Here is a 21,642-nt window from a genome sequence, read left to right as displayed (position 1 = left end):
TCCAAATCTGTTCTCACAAGGCTGGTCACATGTTAGCATATAAATGAGACTTCTGTTCCACGGGGCCTCTCAGTTTCCCACTGGGAGGAAGGCACAGGCCCTGTTTATAATGCCACACATAACTAAGGCTCTTGGGAACATCCCCAGAAATCCAGTGTTCACTTTCAGACACGGACTGTCAACACTGCCACGCTAACTGGTTTTTGTTTGTTTGTTCTTGGTTTTGTTTGTTTGTTGCTCTTGAATTTATTTCACATTTAGAAATCCTAGTTATTTTTATTTAGTAATGTACATTTTCATCAGGTCTTCTGCTTTGTAATTTGATGACTTTTCCCTTCTGTATTCCCTTATGCACACATTTTTGTATTCTTTACCCGTTAATTCCTCAAGGCTTTCATATATAGGGCACATGCAAAGTCATGTGACACACACACACATGTGAACTTACAGAAATGCTCTATTTATATTCAACCCCTGTCCAGTAAACACATCACTTTCTACTCTTCTCCTTTTCCACTTCAGGAACATTTTCATATTTGTCCAACTATGGTGGGCCAGAACATTACAACTACTTCCCTGTTTTTCAGTTCATGTCTCCTATAATTTCATCTAAAATTCATGTTGTGGGGGTTGGAGGTAGAGCTGGGGCACTGCCTGCTCTTGCAGAGGACACAGGTTTGATTCCCAGCAGCTATATAGCAACCCCCAACTGTCTGTGACTCCAGTCCCAGATGATATGATGACCTCTTCAGGCTCCTGCAGGCACCATATACATGTGGTACACAGACATGTATGCAGGCAAGACACCCATATACACAACCTAATAAAAAATAAATATCAACAAAAATTTAAAATGTATTTACTTTTATATATAATCGTGTGTATGTGTGTGTGTGTGTGTGTGTGTGTGTATCTCAGTGTCTACATGGACATGTGAGTGAAGATGCCCTTGGCTGCTAAAGAAAGTGAACTTTAGTTCTTTGGAACTACAGTTAAAAGCAATTGTTATTTGCTAGATGTTGGTGCTGGGAACCCAACTTGAATACTCTGTAGAAACAGTACTAACTTTTAACAGCAGAACCATTTCCCCAGTCCCCATGTTACAAATCTTAAGACATGGTTTCCTCACCCACTTCCTTTTTCTCCCCAACAACCTGTTCCATGCAACAAAAACTATGTTTCTGTTTGCAAAGTCACAAAGCTCAGGAAGTGTCCTGCCAGACTCCACCTCCCTTTCAGTGAGTACATGGGCTTTCTGGTGTCCTGTTCACTGTGATAATGGTATAGAAGGAGGACTCATGCTTTCCCATGACTAAGCATGCTAGCTTTCCTTCCAATTCAGCTGGCTCTCGGTAATGTTTCTGTTTACTTAACAGCCTCTTAAACACACCAGTCTCTAGCTTGCTGACAGAACTGATATCAACACTGCTGCCGCAAGACCCACACCTTTACCTGTAAAAGAAGCCTCTGGGTAAAGATGGCAATGGAACAGACTCAATCTGATTCTTCCTCCTATTATCTCTTTACACTTATTATTTTTAATTACATGTCTGCATGAGGATACATGCATATGAACACAGGTGCCTGACAAGACCAGAGTAGACCCCTGGAGCTAGAGTTGAGGTGGTTGTGAGCCACCAAACATAGGTGCTAGAAACTGAACCCAGATCCTCTGCAAGTGCTCTTTGCCACTGTGCTGTCAATCAGCACAGCGCACCCACCCACCACTCTTATTGTCTCAAATGCATTCTTCTCTTTTCCTGTCCTTAAGTTTATTTATGTATCTTTTTGAGTCACAATCGCTTAGTATCTAACCAGCTTGTCCATCAAAATCAAAGCAAACATGTTATAATTTGGTTAAAGTCACTTTGATTATTTCCATACCTAAAAGCCCCTCTTCTCTTCTTGTGGACATGCTACTATTAATACAAACCTCTGTATCGGGCATGGCTGTTTCATGCTTGGTTCCTGGTTCAGTCATGCTCAGCATTATAGCTACTGGTCCACAACACCTCAGCCATGATATGTGGCAGCTGAGACAGGGCTTCAGTGGACTCCTTCGGAAGGAAGGGTCTCTATCATGTGACACTAGCGCCTACCATGCTCCTTCTGATTTTCTGGCATCTGTGGCGAGGACTGTCTTACCTTTCACCATCCCTCTCCAGCTCACAGTTTCACAGAAATCCCCTTTGTGCACTTCCCAGTGTCTTCATCTCTACATTCTCAAATGTCACCCTTGCCTCCCTTTCATCTGCATCTCTTCCATGCTCCATGAGGCCCTTGGGAAGGAGGTTAATTTTATCTTAACACCTTTCTTCCCCTTCATCTGGAATCTATCTGATTTCTGGTAGTTGTTATTTCTGCCTGAGTTTCTTCAATGTTATAGTTCTGTTATTAACTCTGCTTCTGGCGTTATTTTTATTTCCCTTCTAATGTCCATTTGTATAGCTGTTTTATTTCCAATTTTCTTTTGATACCATATAGCAAAAGTAGGTCTTCTCTGCACGGATATTTTAAATTTCTTTTTATTGTAACATAATTTTAATCATCTCCTGTATATCACTATCACACTTGCTCTGATAAACTTTTGCAGAATAGGGCACTGGTGGGGACTGGGTGATCAGGATGTGTAGGTCAGGATTTGTAGCAAAATGTTCCTAATTTTAAGTTGTCTCTATTACAGCTGAGCAGGGATCAGTGGCTTCTGTAGTTTCGGGTAGGTGAGGCTACAGCAAGAAGGTCACTGAGAGGCATGAGGCATTCCCATCTTTCAACCCAAGCCTTAGCCATTTTCTTCTAGTCTGCTGTTATGAGGTAGGATGCCTTTCACTGGAATACCTTCCATATATTAGAATTTAGGAAAGGAGGCCCAATTATTTTTTTCTCCCTGCTTTCTGACATTCTAACTCAGCATCAAACTGTACGATTTCCCGTTTCCTGATCACTGTCATTTTTTTTTCCAAATAGAATAGAATACTTCTAAGGACACAGGGGATGATTTGTAATCTATGCATTCATATTTGTTTATTTCCTTTATCACCTAAAGAAAGATGGAGACCACGGAAGTCCTTATTGCTAGTAGGTCCCATAGGCCCACCTATCAATGCCCACCATTAGGTTACTCACTCTTTATTTACTCTTCAAAGGGCATTTACTAAGCAAATGCTGTTTAAAAAATAGTATGATAACCCCTGGGCCCATCAAAGAGAAGATGGTGAATACATCCTTGCTTTTATTTATTCTAACAGTCTGTTAATATAAACAGATGGTGGGCAAGTGAGTGAGGCTATCGGTGGCAAATCCAGGAGGCTGTGAGATGGAGACTCTAGCTGTGAAATGCAATGTAGTGTCACAGAATCATACCCATTCTTAAGATCTGTTCGTTCTGGTTTCCACTCTGGGGGCTAGAAAGTGAAAAGACTCAGTTTCTCAGTTTTCTTTGCAGCTAAACAGCCATGTGGCTCTCCTCATTCACAAGCCATATGGAGATGTCTAGAAAGAAGTCCTGACCATCTGTACTTCTATTTTCCATCCTGAAAGTTAGATGTGATGACTCCAGCTCCAACCTGCAGCAGCCATATTGCAGTATAAAGAGAGGAATATGAAGAAGCAAGCAATATACCCAAAATAGTAAAACAGAACACAGACAGGTCCTTTGTCTCATGGTCTACTTTCATTTGATTCTGACTCTGTCACATATATGAATATGTAAATAATTAAGTAGACATAGAAATTTCCAGAAGTCACTTGATCATGCAAGATGTATCCCCAATTATTACACACCTTAAACTAATTAAAATTATCACAGGGAGCTTTTGTATTCTGTTTCTCAACCCATGGGACAGTTAGAAATCAATCTCTCCCTCCCTCCCATATCTCTATGTCAATAATAGAATTTTAAGTCCCAGTTTGGTGGCATATGAGTGCTTCATATGGAGGATTCAACTTGAATGGAAACCTTTCCTGAAAGCAAACACACAATCTGCATCTTAATCATTTCCAAACTCAACCATAATTTCTTGTTGCTCCTGCTCCTGCTTTCTGGATTTCCTTTGAGGGTCACTCATACTCCTTGAGATAATTAGCATGCAAGAATCACAAAATAATATTTCAAGAACAGCAGTGAGAACAGAGGAGAAATAAAGGTATGATCCTTTTTGAAGCTGAGCAGGTAGATCTTGCTGAGACACAGCTGTAAGGAGATGCCTGCTATTTCATCTTGCAGAGACACTCGGACTCCTTACAGAATGGGTCTCGCAATCAGCAAGAAGTCAATAAATTCTCCATTGAACCAGCTGCAGATTCACTGTTGCATATTTTAAAAGGAAAGAAGAATCAATATACTCCCACAGACACATCGAGCCTTTGCAATATTTGTTTCAAAAAAAAAAAATAGCAAAGTAAAATGTCACGTGGCAAATAAGGACTGGATTTAGAGAACCAGACCTAGTGTGAGGAGTACATATCTAATAACTGGTTTACTGGCTTCAGCCTTGCTGGTTCATGTGGTGTTTTGTGTTTTGCACCTATAGTAAAATCCAAGGTTTCACACATGCTAGTTAAGTGCTCTGTGAATGAGCCATATTCCCAGGCCTAATAAGGAACATGTTGAGTTTTAGAGGTAAGAGGTAGCACTGCTAAAGCTGAAGGGAGGAGGGTTGTATATGATAAAATGTGTTATGCTCATGTAGGGGATTTTCAATGATAAAATTAAATTAAATTAAGAAAGGAAGAGGGGAGGTGGGAGGGAGTCAAACAAGGTACCCAGAAGCTTTCTGACTATGACAGTGGTCACAGCAGAACTGCAGTTACTAAGTCTGAGCAGTAGGGGGCAGAAGCACATAAATCCATGAGTTTGCTCATGCTTTAAAAGAAATATTCTTTTCTTAAAATTCTATCTATGTAAAAGAAGTCAGCATGTCTCATTCGGCACCTCTCACCGGTGCGTCTTCTTGTTTGTATTTACTGAACTCAAAACTCTTATGCTACTGTGCTTTCAGAATACATTTACTTTTCACTCCTGAATATTTCTTTGTGTAAAAGCAAATGTATGTATGTATAAATAAACACAAATGATGCAGCTATAACTACATATGTGCCTATGGAATTGCCTAATAATACACCATTGTGTGATTTCATAATTAACTTTATGAGTATAGTGAACCTAGTACAGTACCTGTAGTAAAAGTTGCTTTGTACAGAACACTTTATATCACCCAACACTTCTGTCAACATCAAGGGGGAGGTACTCGATGTTTTTATTTGTGGTTTAGAAACCAGGGGTCAGAGTCATGAAGCAACTTGACCAAAGGTAACATGCTGTGATTAAGTACAGCACTGGAATTCATGGCTACAGTTCAATCCTCTGAGAAGCTGGGGTTGTGGCTCAATCCCACAGAATTTACCCATCATGCACAAAGCTCTAGATTGTATCCTCAGCCCTAAGGAGCATAATGTCCAAATATATATGTAAGCTATTATTAATGCTTACTGTACCTACTTAATATTACCAAGTGCTAATCCTCTGCATAACACACAAGTGATTGCTTCTTGCATTGTGGGTAAGTGGATGGCTATGAGTAGCAGACAAGTTGGCACAGAGTAACTTATTATGCAATGGAACACAAGACTAATCTGATTGGCTAATCCTAGAATTCGTAGAATGCTCACTGGTGTTTTCTAAAGTTCTTGCTTAAATATAAGCTTTATGGTATCAGCTTGATGTTCCTTTGCATAATTTTTAACTCAACTGATATGAATGCAGATCTGCTTTCAATAACACACATCAAGCAAGCATTGTGATTTTTGTGAAGAAACTAAGATGAAATGAGAGATGTCTTAAGGAACTGGGAGGTAGAGCTCTTCTGAGCAGGCGCACCTTTAGGAATACACACCATAAATGTATGGGTTGTTCTTTAATTTTAACTAAATCTCTATATGGAAAACTCACTCCTTCTAAAAGATTTGGGGAAGTCTCACTTGTATGATTGTAATCTTCTTTGTTTAGACTCAATTACAGGTCAGCACATAATACACTCTAAGTATTATCATAAAAGCAGTTCCCATATGTCCTAACAGGATGTCTTCTGGTTGTATGATACCTCTTCCGTAACAGAAAATAACTCCTTCACCAACTTCTTGCTATTCACTTTCATATTCCCTGAAGACGAGAACAGAAAAGCTTCCTAAACACCCTTCAGGTGAAGATGACCAGTACTTTAGGCAGCAGAAATCTGAGCCAACCACCCAAGCTCTGCAAAAGTGATCACAAACCCAGGATGGAGGCCTTAGTAGCAAAGAACCTTGTGATTCACATAATCTGCCAAGGCATAGCTGTGGAGGTGCCTAGGCATCCCCAACTCCTAGGATACCAATGAAGTCCTAAAAGCAAGTCCATTGCTGTGTGTCACCCATCTCATTCCTGAAGAGCAAACATTTGGTGGTTCAGTGCCCTCTGACAGTCTCTAGTTAACTGGTTCTGGTAGAGTAGATGTGTCAGGAGAGAGACAAAGGGGTCTTGTGTCAGAGTCAGAGAGAACAATTTCTCACCCAGGATGAGTAGAAAGAGCCAGTGGCAAAGCACCAGAGGCTGTGTGCACTGGACCTTAATTTCCTATGTAGATTAGAAAATGCACTTTGTGAGTGCAGTGGAGGGTTTTGTTTTGTTTTTCTGTTTGACTTTCCCAGCCCCCTTGGTAATGATGTAATCACTAACATAGGCTTCAGTTGGGTGGGAAAACATCTCCAGCTCACATCAAAAAAAGTATTTTTGGTATTCACTCAGTAGAAACAGTGTTTACAGCAAGGGTTCTCAACTTTCCTAATGTTGTGACCCTTTAATACAGTTCCTCATGCTGTGGCTACCCCCAAGCATCAAATTATTTTCATTGCTACTTCATAACCATAATTTTGCTACTGTTATGAATCCTAATATAAATTTCTGATATGCAGAATTATTTCTAGTGACCCCAGTGACAGGATCATTTCATCCCAAAGGGGTCCTGACCCACAGGTTAAGAACCACTGGTTTAGAATATGATGGAGTTTTTCTATTCTTACGTCCCTATTTTGTCCTCTATCCATGATGCTGTGACATAGAATTTATGTCAGGATTACTGCAGCCTCTTAGTCATCCTAGAAGATGGAGTGGTTAGCAAATGAATCTAAACTATGATGTCAGTACTAACAGAGTCAAAGTGAGTTTAGGAAATCAGGGAGATCAGATGTCATGGTTAAGAGCCTTATATTGGAGTAGAAGACATATATAAGTTCTAAACCACTTGTGAAAATATTTTAAGATGGAATAGCATTTTGAGATTGGGGCTGAAGGAAAGTTCCAGAAACTTGAGCATGCATGGTTGGGGTTACTAGCCTAGCAAGCTTTGACTCTGAAGAAGGACAAAATGAATGCTTTAGATGATGCTGAATGAAAGATTTCTATGACATACGTGGTTCTTTATGCCAAACAATTTAGAAGGATGCTACTTTATATCTACTCTGATGTTAACTCAGAAGATCCATAGTCTGCCAAACACCACCATATATGGCTGAACTGAGATTGACTGGAGGTAAAAAACGTAAACTGAGTTTGAAAGTATTTTAGATATCAGCAAGTCAAATCTCCCCCCTTGAAGCTGAGAGTAAGGAGTACTTATAGGGTAATATTCACACATTGGCTTTTTAATAGAGTCTATAACCCCAGACCAGCTGGGTCTTAACTTTATTGAGCAATGTAGTAGTTATCAATTGGCTGGGAACTAAGGTATCCTTCTACGTTTGCAATACTGGGTTTTGAAGAAATGAAGAAGACAGGGTAGTGATGGTGATTACTATGATAGTGATGATGATAGTGGAAATTAAGATAGCGGTGGTGATGACGGTGAATGTGTGATCATGGTGACGGTCACAATGGTGATGATGATGACGCTAACTGTTCTTCAAAAGAGCCTCCTGCTAAAGTTACAGGCTAATATTTTTGCTGATTTTCACAATATGTCCTCCATACCATGAGTCTCTCTCACAGCAATTTTATAGCTTACTCAGATTGATAACATAGTGCCAGGTCCATATTACATTTTAGTATAAAATGTGTGTCATTCTACACTATCATGTTGAAAAATTGTCTCAGGAAAGTTCACTTAAGAAATAACATAAGCCTTGTTTTATAATCAATCAATCATGTGTACAGTGTCCACACCATGCAGAATATAAATTGGTTTTTATTGAGAATCGATTGTTGTTTTAATCAGGCCTGATCTTTTTGAGCCCAAGCATCCTTGCCATTAGTGAAATACAAGTGCACGATACTTTATAACCCAGAGCCCCTATTTCTCTAAGCTCAAGTCCCCAAAATTGCAACTTCAGGGGGAGACTACCATATAAAAATAACTCCTGATGATATTTTGGTTTTGAGTTGATAATATACTACAGTGAGTTAAAAATATACCTCCATGCTTTCCATTCCCTTATCTTCAGCTGTGAATCCAGACCACCAATTATGATTTTCTTTCTATGGAGATTCCCAGTGCAAACCTCCAAGCAGTTAAAGCAATCACCGGAGGAATCTCCTATAGAAACAATGGCCAATGGCGACACAGCCCCAGGAGAAGGGCTGAGCACCAAGCATTTTTTTTCTTCTGACAGAAAACTTTCAAAAGAAGAATGACCAACAGCTCTTGCTAGAGGTTTTTAATTAAAGCCCAAATGAGGAAGTCTAGATCAAGCCGAGTGGCAGCTGCACCGATGTGACCTGCTGCAATAGCTGCACGGGGATCTGTGCCAGAAAATACTGTGCAAAATGGGCCATCATGGCCTCATGTGCCATTTAATCCAGCTTTCTACAAAGGCTAGTTCTGAAAAGCCTTCAGAGAGACCCTATGCCTCTGTAACTAGCTCAGAATTCAAAGCAAGCTGCACTTGGTTGCTTAGTGACACCCTAGTGTAAATCACAGGGTGTTTTAGTCCGGCGGGGGGGGGGGGGGAAATCCCTTATTTATCAAAGGACAACATGTTCTGCTGCTCTGCCCTTCTGTTTTTGCTGTAGTTATTAGGCAAGACTTCCTTTAGTGCCGCCTAAGAACTAGCTATCCATATAAATACCAGAGACATCGCCCTCTGAAACAGCCTGCTTCCCAAAAGGTTCAGGGAAAATGCGCTCTTTCCCTCCACTCTGCCACAGTTTCTGCTCAGACTCTGACAGGTTCCACAGGTCAAAAGAAAGAATCCGGATTCCATATGAACATGGTTTAGTCTTGACCCTGCCACTTACAGATCCTCTGTCTCTAGGCAGATCTGTTCATTTCCCAGGCTTTCATACATAAATATGTCTATTTGAAGGAGGCACTGTAAGATCAAATGCCCTAGTCTGCAGGGCCTTAAAAATCATTAGACATTAAGTAAGTATACATTTTTATGAGAATTCTTTCATTATTTCTCAATCTTGCTTACTATTTCATTAACACACTCGTTAAACGCTATATATACTCTTTAAAAAGCTCATATCCTCTTTAAAAGATGGTTAGCTGAATTTAGTTGAGTCCAATTTACAATTAAGTTGCTTATAAGAGAATACATCTTACTGTAAAAACATATTATTTCTTATTAAAACCATTCTTGACTGGCACCTTTCCTATATAAATTCCCCAAAAAAACAAAACAGGATATCAATCAATCAATCAATCAATCAATCAATAAATAAATAGCACTCATGGAGCAAAAGGGTTGATTCATGGGTTAAGAACCTATACTGCTCTTATGGAGGACCCAGGTTCATTTCCCAGTAACCTAGTTCAAGGGTTCACAACTGCCTGTAGCTCCAACTTTAGAAAAATATGACACCTGCCTTAGCATCTGAGGGCACTCCACTCCCATGCACAAACACATGCACACATATATGCATAAAATTAAAAATAAATAAAATCTATAAAACAAATGTTCAAAGGAAATTGTTTGAATATTAGTAACTCTTGTCCTTTTAATTTCTATCACCCATCATAGATTCAAAGTCCTAAGTCCCAGTGCTGAGATGATGTTTGCTGAACTGCCACGTGGTCACTCCAGGTACCTAGTCACCATGGTGTGCTCCCTGAATCCTCAGTAATGGCCAGCCAGCTCCGGGCATCATTTTTCTTCCTCCAGATGCAGAACAAAACCTACTTTCTACTTTTAAAAATCTCCTATGACGTTAGCAATGACCACAGGTTTTAGTTATAGTAGATTAGATGTAATCAGAAAGTGAAGTGACATTTTTAGAACCTTCCTTTAGGGTCCACATGTGTTCCACAGCTCCCATCTTTCTTTCTAGACAGAGGCACTTTGGGCCATATGTGTCTCTTGAGACTCACTACCTCTGCAGCGTGCTAAAACACAGAAACTAAGTCCCTGCATTCTCTGAGGAACAGTGTCACAAACATAAACTCCATGAGGAAAAAATACATTTTACCTTCTTTAAGTCACTCCCATTTTATTTATTTATAGCTGTCAACCCTGAATCTAGTCAGTGGTGTGACTGCTGAACTTAAAACGTTTTCTATTTCGTCAAAGACATCTTTTTGATTTTGCACAACACATTTAATATGATTGTGAGTCAGTGTGGTGCATAAGCTAGGAATGCAGTGAGGGGGAATGCACAACAACAGAACACTCACTACTGAATGAAATACATTTTAATGCAAGGAAAATGGAGCCTTAAGGTCTGCAGTACTGAAGGACAAGACCACAGATGATTAACTGCAGCACCACAAATGGTTTCAATGAGAAGAGTAATGTGTCTGTTACAAGTAACCCTGAAGCAAAGCCCACCCAAGAGAAACTGAGGCTTGTTGGAGTGCCAAGTTGACATAATGATAGCTGCACTATAAGCAGTATAAGGATGTAGGCAGACAAAGGAGACCCACTGCAGCAAGAGGAGCTGACTTCCCCAAGGCCCTTCACCTGAAAACAGCACAGTGCACAGGATAGACTCATAGCCCGCCAGCCAGGGCCGAGCCAGGGTCTGTAGGACAAATTCTCACTCTTCCCCATCACCTTCTCTAGCAGAGGGGTGTAGACAAAGGAGAATGTCCATCAGGGTGTGGGACCGAAAGCATTCTGGAGCTCATTTTTCAGAATCTTTTTGTGGGTGAGGAGAAAGAATTTATACCCACACCATAGAATAAAATTATTCTCTGAATCTATGGTGGTTTGCTTTTTATACTGCCAAAGAAATAAAAAAACACTAAAGTGAAAAGCAGATAATCCTTAATGGGACCATTGTCCCCCACTAGCTTATATAATGAACAGACCAGACGAAACATGCAAGTCATCTTGCCCAACAGAGCTGGCTTTGTCTCTGCTTCCAACACCACTTGGTTACGAAAATAAATATATTTATCCTATTCAACAGAAGCTGCTTTCTCAGAATTTCTTCTCATTTTTTCCTACAGTAAGGAATATGAATGCATTTAACAGAACAAAGAGGCAGCAACAGTTTCACTGAGCTCCTTGGTCCAGGGAAGAAGCAGAAAACTGCCCATGAATGGGTGTAAATGAGCTCAGGAGGCCACTAGAGGGCAGCGTCGCTCCTAAAGCCAGGATTTCTAACCAAAACCTGAACCAAGTATTGGCAAAGTGGGTTTGCATGCATCAATCAGTTGGTAGCATTGCCCAGACACGCTCAAACATAAGCTACAAATATTCTAGCTGCAGCCCTCAAATAAGCCAATTCCAATCCAGTTTTCTTGTTGAGCTCTTCCTTTTCTTCTGTTCTCAAGGCAAGCCCCTCTTCAGCACCTAAGTACCCAGCAGAGCACAGCCCTCCTGAGGCAGATCCACTGCAGAGGTTTTACTAGGTCACCCTAGAGCCCATTTCGAATTGCTTCTAATACTCCGTTCGACCTGATCAGAACCTCTGTGTTTGTTCCCTCGGGTGCATTTTTTATTTATTTATTTTTTTTTTTAGAAGAGCACCCCTTAAAGGCTGGAGCCCTGTCTTTTCACAGCTCAGTTCTTAAGAACCAGATTAATTTGAAGATTGCTGTTGGATGGGTGGATGATCAGACCTCCGAAAAAGTATATCATGATTCTCAAAAGGGATGAGCCACAGACAGACTGAAGAGTTTGATCAGGGTCATGCAGTAAATAAGTTGAAGAAGCATGTGACCCAAAAATGTGCCTTACAAAATGTACATGTATTTATGTGTTTGAGTGTGTTAGGGGATGTGCACCATATACACACCATGGCAAATTTGGGAGTTAGAGGAGAACATTTAAGAGTCAGGTCCCTCTTCTATCATGTAAGTGTTAGGGACTGAACTTAGTTCATCAGTCTTGGTGACAAGCACCTTTACCTGCTTAGTCATCTTGCCAGCCCCGAACTATAATTTAGACACACTTCTGTCTAGTTATTTTCTTTAAACTTAGTCATTCTCTCCAACTGTGATGCAAAATCCACAAGTCAGAATGTCACTTCTTTAGCTTGACATCAAGCCCCTCCACATTTATCTCTAATCTATCTGTTTTTCTTGCAGTGATTCATTTTCTCCCAGACAAATGTGAGATCTGACTGTACTGTATGTTATAAATTTGGTGGTATACTAATTTGATGGTGTTGTTTGGAGAACAGAATTTTCCATGATAGTCAGGTTAAGGTTCCTGGGAGTCAATACCAGTGGCCTTCTAAGACAGACAAAGACAAAATGACACACATGTTAACTTCCTGATTTTATGTGACACTCTGTACTACCAGAGGTGACACCTTGGGCTTCCAGAATTATGAGTAATAGGAAATGAGGCTGTTGTCATCATAACCCACCTTCTCTGTGACATTGTGCCATCAACAGAAAACTGACCAAGACATAGCACCTCCTCTGCACTCTCTCTAGAGTCTCAGCAAACTGGCCCACCAGCATTCAAACTTCTGCTGTGTTCCCCCAGCCTTTGGTGAGGTTTGGGTTTGTCCCATTTCTAGAACATACATGCTTCAATACCCTCTAAAAGTTCTCGCCTGAAAACCCAAGATACCTATGGGTCTTTAAACCTTTTTTTTTTTTTTTTTTTTTTTTTTTTTTTTTTTTTTTTTTTTTTTTTTTTTTGTGGAAGGGTTTCTGGATGAATTGTCTATACTTTCTCAGTCATCTAAATCCATTAATATCTAAACTGTGTCAAGTCTACTGTAAGTACTCAGCAAATTTTGTCAAGAGAAGTAATGAGTGTAGTTCAGCTCAGCCAGGTACCTTTACTTTCTGCCTTATTTTCTGTCTGTTCATCTTAGGTTTCCTTCAGATGGATCTAAGTGTTCTAAAGTCAAGAACCTTACTCAGATCCTTACACAATGGAGATCTCTACTGTCTGCATATTTTAACCACATGACACAAGCACTGGACATTGATGTTAAATGCAAACCCTGAGCTTTGCCTGTGGATCAGCATTTAACAACAACTGCACCCACAGTTTAACAGAACTAACCTTACAGAGCTCATCAGGGAGATTTATGAATTTCATGAGTACCACCTGCTTCGTTTTCATTAGTTAATATGTTGTAGGTGCCTAAGCTAGCCTGGACTGGTGCACTGTAAAATGCAGCCGTCATTCTGAGCTCTTCTTAGAATCCTACCAATTCTTCCTATGAAAATAATGACACAATAGTTGTGATGTATCAACTATAAGAGAACAGCAAATGAGGCAACCTGGAAAAAAAAACAAATCAAATTCTGTCCACAGGCCCACCATGATGTCAGAGAGAAGAGACACTGTGGTGAAGGTTGCATGCTTTCAGTGCTGAGTGCAAACCCCTCACTTGGTAAGCACCATGTAATACAAGGTAAACCTGGTTAGTGATGACAGGCTGAAAAAAAGACTATTTTACAAAATCCTCGTCAGTTACAGAAAGTTTTCACGTGTCATAGTTCCTACCTTCTATTAATTCTGTAGTCTCTAACTTTCCTAACGTTACCTACATTTTAAAGGGAAAAGAAATGGGCAATGTTGACAAAAGTTCTTTCTTCATGAGCCAAATCACAAATCTCCAACCACCTAATCAGTTACCCCTAGTCCTCCAAACCACCTATCAGAGTGACCCAAAGACCTCCAGATCACCAAATTAGAGCATCTCATATACCTCTAAACCACCCAATCAGACCTCCAAACCACCTCCAAATTACCCAATTGGAGTGGCACAAAGACATCCAAAATACCTAATCAGACAGAGATAAAGACATCCAAACCATCCAATTAGAGAAGCTCACATACCTCCAAATCGCCAATCAGAGTGGATATGGTTGGTTCCTCTGTTCCTGTCTTTTTTTCTTTCTAGCATTTAAGATGGCATTGCAGTGATCTATATCGGCATGTAGAAAACTATGTATAGCCAGAGGACAAATCTAGTCCACCATGGTGTATATGAAATATTATTATAACACAGCCATGCTAACTGATTACCTATTACAGTTAAGACAATGGAGTAGTTGTGACAAAAACTATGTGCTGTAAATTGTAAATCATTATATCTGGACTCTTACCCTTTGCCATCGGTCTGAGTGCTGTGTCTTTCTCCCACTCCTGGGACATGAAGACACACCTTGTTCACTACCCTGTTCATGATACCCATGCCAAACACTTGGTGGGTGCAGAATATCTGCAGGTTATGAAGAACTTGCAGACTTCATAAGAGAAAAATGTATTAACTAGTATTCAAAGCTCTCAACTCAGCCACACATCTGGAACCACTGCTTCTGGGCATGTGTGTAATGAACTCATGCTGAGAAATTTGTAAATGGCTGGAGAATACTCCAGAGAGGATTTTTGGCACAAGGTACAGTTTTAATATAAATGCCACAGGCTCACTGTGGGGCTTAGAGGGGGCAGAGCAGCACATTTTTTATAGCCCTGTTATGCTAAGCAAAAAGCATGCTAAATCACCAGGCAAACTGGGACTGTGAAATCTGGGCAACATCTGGAGAATAAGAACTTGGAGGAAGAAATGTCTGAAAACTTGTTGATAAGAAACACCACTCTGTGTTTTTTGTTAACTTATTTGATCTTGTCAACTGATATTACCCAGAGATTTAAAAAAAAAAATCACTACTGTTAAAAGGCATAAAAAATACCATTTTCTAGAATTGTTTTTTTAGTTTCTGTGAGTAGTAAGCAAATCTATTTTGTATAAAATTCTCACCAAAGCAACTCCTTATTAACAAGTAGAAATCACAATCCACTGGAACCAGCCAGTTACAGAAACTAAGCAGATGGTTGCAGGAATGGCCAATGCCAGTGTGTTTCAGCTATTGTTGGAGGTGCAAAGATAGCCTCAGAGGTTCCACTGGCCTCAGTGCTTCCACATTAAAGAATTCCCATATTTAGGGGAAAAATTGAACTCATGGGGTTGTGATGCCAATGGTATTTTGTGTGTGCATACATGGGCAGGGGCATGAAAAGATAGAGGACAAGCAGTTGGTTCCTTTTTCCACCTGTTGTTCCTAGAGATTGAACTCAGGTTGTCAGCTGAAACTCATGTCATTAGTCTTGGCAGCAAGCATGTATTACCTGTTGGGCCATCTTGTTGGCACTTATATATGGAACTTTGATCACTAGAAGGTCTTGGGTAAGTGGCCACAATCCTAATGCACACATTTCCCAGCCTAGTAGAGCTAGCTAACATTTCTTCAATCTCTACACTTAAGGTTCATTCTCTGCAATGCAACCAGACTGAGGGACAATGTCATCTATCCACATATTTTTTAATTCTAGAAATTTCTCTAAAATCTCCATATGATTTCAAGAGAAAGTCAATGTTTTTTATGGCAGACAAAGCTCTTTGTGACTCCTGGCCCCATTCCATGTGTGTCTATCTGGCTTTTATCACCCCTCCACTCTGGCCTCTTATCAAACCTCTTCCTCTATGCTCTGGGCTCAAGACTGCCCTTCAACAGTCTTGATAAGGTCCGGTTATATCTCTATTTTCCTTGTTCTATCTTATCTGATACTGACAGCTTTTTATACATGACCTTTCCAACTCTGATCAGAACTTTCTTTTCTGTCCTTTGATAACCATCTGCTTTTTTCTTGAGCATTTTTTCTAGGCTTTATCTTTGTCTTAATGGCTTTTCTTGATTCTTGAAAAAAGCTCTTCTGGGACACTCACCAGAAATCTAACCTCAAGAAATGCATGATATAAAATATTAATGAAGACACAGCTCAAGTTTAACTCTGGGATGTGATGCTGATGTCTCCCCCAAGAAAACATTAACTCCTAAAGTCAATGTGCCAAATACCATCATAAGCACTACCCCAAGTACTGCAACTGTGAGTCTCTAAGATAAATATTGAGATATTCTCCGATCAAATCATTCTCCTATAATACTTTTTAATTTGTATTAAATATCTTGTAATAAAATCAAAATATATATTGTTATGAAAGCCATTCATTTAAAGACAGAACAAGGTAAAGATAAGCCACATGAGGTGACTCAATAATTAGCAATCAGAGAAAGCACCAGAGCTTTGAAGAATCATGTGAAGCACAGAAATGGACTGTTGATGTGCTTAAGAAAAAATTATCCAGGCAGCAAAAACTCAGAGACCAGGCCATTTCACACTATATCAGTCCAATGGGAGCTCCTCCAGTGCAATACAGATGTAATAAGTTCAGGGTGGTCCAAACAGAATGGATAAATGCTGAGACAGGGCACCGGATATAAGCAGCATATGAGTGGAGTGAGTTCAAACTGTGGTAAGTGATTTAACATGAAGTACAGAAAATAGGGAAGTGGCAGAGATGTAAGGGAGGCACAGAAAGCCTTACACAGAAGCCAGAAAAGCTTAAGCATCAAGCAACTCCAGAACGTGGTACAGGTGCCCATACAGGCTAACCTGTAGTCTTAAGTTTCCAGGAAGAGGAAGAGTCAGGTGGCTGGTTCTGTACAGACTTCTGCACAATTAATTTTTTCCCAGGGTTCAGAAGTGTGATACACCTTCTTATTTATGTTTACTGCCCACTATGTAGAAAGATCATGACATCATTCTCTGCAGCTTCAAGTTTAAACTAGAGAGAAAGCTGACCCAAAAAAGGGCTTCATTCACTGAAGACCTAGGAGTGTCAGAGGCCTACAAGATGGCCAACTCTTGAATCGCAACACCCACATACTTTGGGCATTTCCTGGTCCCTGGAAAAGAACAGAAAACAGACCTGCTTCTGATTTTGGCAACTTCCATGAAAACACCACCAGGTTCATAATTCTGTATCTTTTAGACAGAACACTACACAAGGAACCCAGATGGGAATACTCTCCTGAAACTTATCAGGGTAATCCTGTTCTATAATCTTCTCTAGGGGTAATATAGACAGAGAAGCAAAAACAAAGCAGACCCTGAACATTGCATAGGGTCTTCCAAGAAGATCCAAGCTTCCCACAAAGAACCAACATGCCACCTACTTTCCATGGAAAATCCTGTTTTTAAGATCATATTATTTGAAAAGTTTTCCTTAAAAGGACTCCCTAAAATAGGAAATGTCCTGACTAAGGTTTCCATATCACATTCTTATTTCTCTAGTACAATATGCATATTGTTTAAAAAAAGACATACACATTCACACATAGACTTACACACACACATGCACACATATACACACATACTGTATATGTGTGTACATAACCACATGTACATGGATATAGACAGCCAGGCATATAGCTATGCATATGAAAAGACAGTCACACATACATGCACACATATGCACACACACACACCCATCAGTAATATACATGCATATACAAACACACACAAGCATGTGTACATGCACACACATGTGCAACATGGACAGCTACACAAATCATGCAGATGCACATAAATATACTCATACATACACACATATGCACATGAACACATACATATATACATACATACACACACATATGCACATGCACACATAAATACATACATACACACATGTACACATGCACACATACATACATAAATACACACATGTAGTAATCAAACAGGAATATGTGATAGATGAAATGATGCATTTAACTGTTCTCTCTAGAAATAGGTATTCTCATAAAGTAGTTCTGAGATATACCAACCATCTCATAAGAAGAGAAATTAAAAACATTTCTCTAAAAATATTATGCATTTCTGTTTAAGAAACAAAGCTCTTTCAGTTTACTGCTCTTTTAGATCATATTCTCTTCTTTAAAAAAATACATAAAATGAATCAGTTTTCTAGGCACACTGGCAAACTCAGGCCCTCAAACTAGAATATGTTTCTAACCCTGTAAGCAATACACTAGTGAGGCAGGGCACATGTGAGCTGGGGGAGCGTGCATCAGAACTAGGAAGGGTGCTGGAACAGAAATGTGGCAAGTGCCACAAGAACACATGTGTGTTAAACTACCAAAGGCCATTTGCATAAAAGGGTAGAGTGGAAACATCCCCAAATAAATGGTAATTCTTATTTCACAAATCTGTTATTTAAATGTTTAACAGGAACGATTATGACAATATAGTTTACAGAAGCAAGTCTCAGGCTAACACTTCCAAATGATTTCAATAGTAAGGTCTATAAGGATCAGCATCTAAGCGTGGAGGTCTTAGTAAGAAGACAAAAACATAGCCAATGTATTGGCTTCCATCTACCCACAGTATATCTTTAAATTTTTTTACAAATATGGAAAAATCAAGGATAAATCATGTTTTATATTTTACTGAAATGATATATGACTGTCAACCCTGAATGCCCAACTCCCCTTGTTTGGTTGGGGATCAAAGCTCTACAGTGAATGCAAAGAGAAGAGATCCACTCTAATCATCTAGGTAATTACCTTCAGTGTCTGCTTTGCTTTGGCTGTTGAGACATAGGCACAACTATGAAGACCCTACTGAAACAAGAAGATACAAGGTTCATAAAATACTCGCCATCTTCACTGCAGATGGCGAACACACAGACAGCACCTAAAATTACAAACTACTCCTTTGTGACAAGAGTAAAGAAAGCTTTTGTTAGTTACAGTAAGAAGACTATCTGTTTAAATCCTGCAGTTGAGGGATGTTTTATCACACTGGGATCCACAATGGTTGAGAAGAAAGAGGCACACATCCTCTGGGAATTACACACTGTTGACTCTTGGTGTTTTGAATGGCAAATGTTAGGATGATCCCTTTTCTGGAGTCCTGCTGTCTCCTGTTCAAAAACAAAGGAAGCAAATGAGGAAAGAAATTTCCTGTGGGACACCAGATGTAGGTCTCAGTTCTGTGTGGGATACATGACAGCTCAGAAGAATCCTAAAGCAAAAAGTCCTGGAAAGATGTTAAGTGAAGGATCCTGCCATCTTGGTCTGACTTTCCTACCCCACCAGGTAAGCCTCTATATCTTTGACAAGGCTCCATACTTGAAAGCTGTGTGTGTAAGCAGTCTTACCTTACAATCACACCATTCTGTTGTAATAAAAAAATGTATTTTGGAACAGTCCAAGATCATAAGGGCTACAAGGAGACATCTGTTCTAGCTGAAGGGCAATTCGATAAAGAGTTCAATGGTAGTGGGAGTTGCAGTTTGCAGTCCAGACTTTCTACATAAACACAGTGTGGGTGGACAGCTGAGTCATCTCTGGGAAATGAGGGTTTCTTTTTCTATGACTGTGTATAAGTGTAGCTGTAATTCTGTTGGTTGGTTATCTGTCAAGGTCATCTTCCCTTTTATCCTCAGAATTTCCATCTTCAGTCTTCCCTCAGTGGAAATAAGCACCTATATTACTCAGCAGATCCCCCAGTGTTTGGCGCCAGGCTCCAAAGAACCTATTCATATCTTTGGGGCTAAAATGTCCTTGAAATTCAGGCTCCTATTGAGTGCTAACTGAAGAATTATTCTGTTGTTATTAAGACTCTGAGAAAATATCTACAAGATGAACGTGATTCCTGAGTGTAGATCTTCTTTAGCTGCAAGCTGTGAGCAGGTGTTCTCTAAACATCTATAAGTGCAGCTTTGTGACATGTGCATGGTCTGCAGTACCTTCCTCTGCAAAGCTTGGTCCAGCTTACCCTGAGATCTCAGGACAGGAGCAGTGCCGTCCATCCGTTGTCCTTTCAGGTGGGAAGGCAGTGTGCCACTAATAAAACCTATGCCCAAAGAAAGCCTACATTTCCAAAACTTCATAGTACTAAGAATATTAAAAACAACTCCTTGGCTGGGTAACAGCCATAACTGACACATGTGTAGATGGAGATAACTTAGCACATTGTTCTATACAGGTGTCATTGCTATGGTCTGGGACGTTCTGCAAACCTTCCAAGACACATATGAAACCTGCTCTGCCCTTTATCTACTTTTCAGTGAAGCCTAAGAAACAGTCAATTGTCTCTGCCCTTCATAGTCTATAAGAGTAAGTTTTAGGGGAAAACTATAATTAATGCCAACATTCAAAGTGAGAGACAAAAAAAGTTAACTGAAATGGCTGCTGGGAAAGAAAAGGAAACATTCAATGAGTTGGTTTAAAACAAAATCCGAGGAAACTTTTACATGGCTATGTCTCAAATACAAGTCTACCTTGAATTCACGGTTTAGTAAATTTTGTTTATATCACTAACTCTCCTGTGGAAATTCTGGGCTAGAAAACAGCATTTCTGTGGAATTGACAGGGCCTTGGCCTGTGTGCAGCTGCAGAATCATGAGCCTATGGCAAAAGCCAACTTACAACAGCTCACACCACCAAGGGTGCTGTGTTTAAAAGGAGATTCTTTAATGTAGGGGTCACCATTAAGGGTTTTCTGAAGTGAAAGGGCAAATATTATTTGCAATTTTTTGTTCAATTTTATAATTTCAGAAATCTTATTTTAAGAAACTACTGATTTATCATAAGGAAAACTGATAGTTAACTGCAAGTGTCAATCTGACTGTGTTTACAATCTCTCAGGAGATATACCCGTAGGCACATCTGTGAGGGCACATCCAGAGGCTTAACTGAGAAGAGAAGCCCACCTGCATGTGTGCAGCAGTGTCCCACTGTGTAAGAAAGCACACTGAAGGACTGAGTAACAGGGAGAAAGGAGACAGTGCTGACCTCCAGCATTCATGCCTTTGTGCATCCTGTCTACAGGCACAGAGTGTCTACTGCTCCAGCCACTATGCCTCCTTCACCATGGTGGACTATGCTCTTAAGCTGCAGCCAAAGAAAACCATTCCTTCCTTAAGTTGCTTTGTCCAGTATTTTGTCCCAATGAGAAAAAAAATACACTGATATCCATTCAAATTTTTATGCCTTGTTTTTCCAGCAGTTCTCAACCTGTGGGACACTATCCCTTTGGAGGTTTCCTGGCCCCTTCACAGGAGAAACCTAAGGCTAGCTGAAAATGCAGATATTTACATTATAATTCATAACAGTAGCAAAATTACAGTTATGAAGTAGCAACGAAAGTAATTTCCTGGCTGGGGTCGCTACAACATGAGGAACTGTATTAAAGGGTCACTGCCTTTGGAAGGTCAAGAGCCACTGTGTTCCTCGATTATTCTTGCCTCTAACACAGTAAGTAGCAAGAGACTACTTTCAATACAATGTGCAGGCAAATTCTACATGGTTACCACCATATCCTAGTTAGAGGCAAAGTTTGAAATACCAATTAGTACAATTAGTGCTAAAAATGCTAGACTGTTCCACTCCAGTGAGATCTACATCA

At 39.9% G+C, this 21,642-nt stretch overlaps 1 protein-coding gene across 3 annotated transcripts in view; it reads right to left on the bottom strand.

The window, feature by feature from the left end:
• Gas2 (growth arrest specific 2) overlaps positions 1–21,642 on the bottom strand; it is a 132,535-nt gene that overhangs the window by 8,989 nt on the left and 101,904 nt on the right. For 2 of the 3 annotated variants that reach the window (XM_076935049.1, XM_076935053.1), the window contains one exon: positions 18,795–18,848. The exons of the other annotated variant lie outside the window; for it this stretch is intronic. In XM_076935049.1, the coding sequence (XP_076791164.1) occupies positions 18,795–18,848 (54 nt within the window). The remainder of the gene's footprint in view (positions 1–18,794; positions 18,849–21,642) is intronic. 3 annotated transcript variants of the gene reach the window in all.

Source organism: Arvicanthis niloticus, chromosome 1 (genome assembly GCF_011762505.2).
Source record: "Arvicanthis niloticus isolate mArvNil1 chromosome 1, mArvNil1.pat.X, whole genome shotgun sequence".
In the NCBI taxonomy this organism is placed as follows: domain Eukaryota; kingdom Metazoa; phylum Chordata; class Mammalia; order Rodentia; family Muridae; genus Arvicanthis; species Arvicanthis niloticus.
Note: the sequence above shows the minus strand (reverse complement) of the source record. Positions and strands in the feature narration are given on the sequence as shown.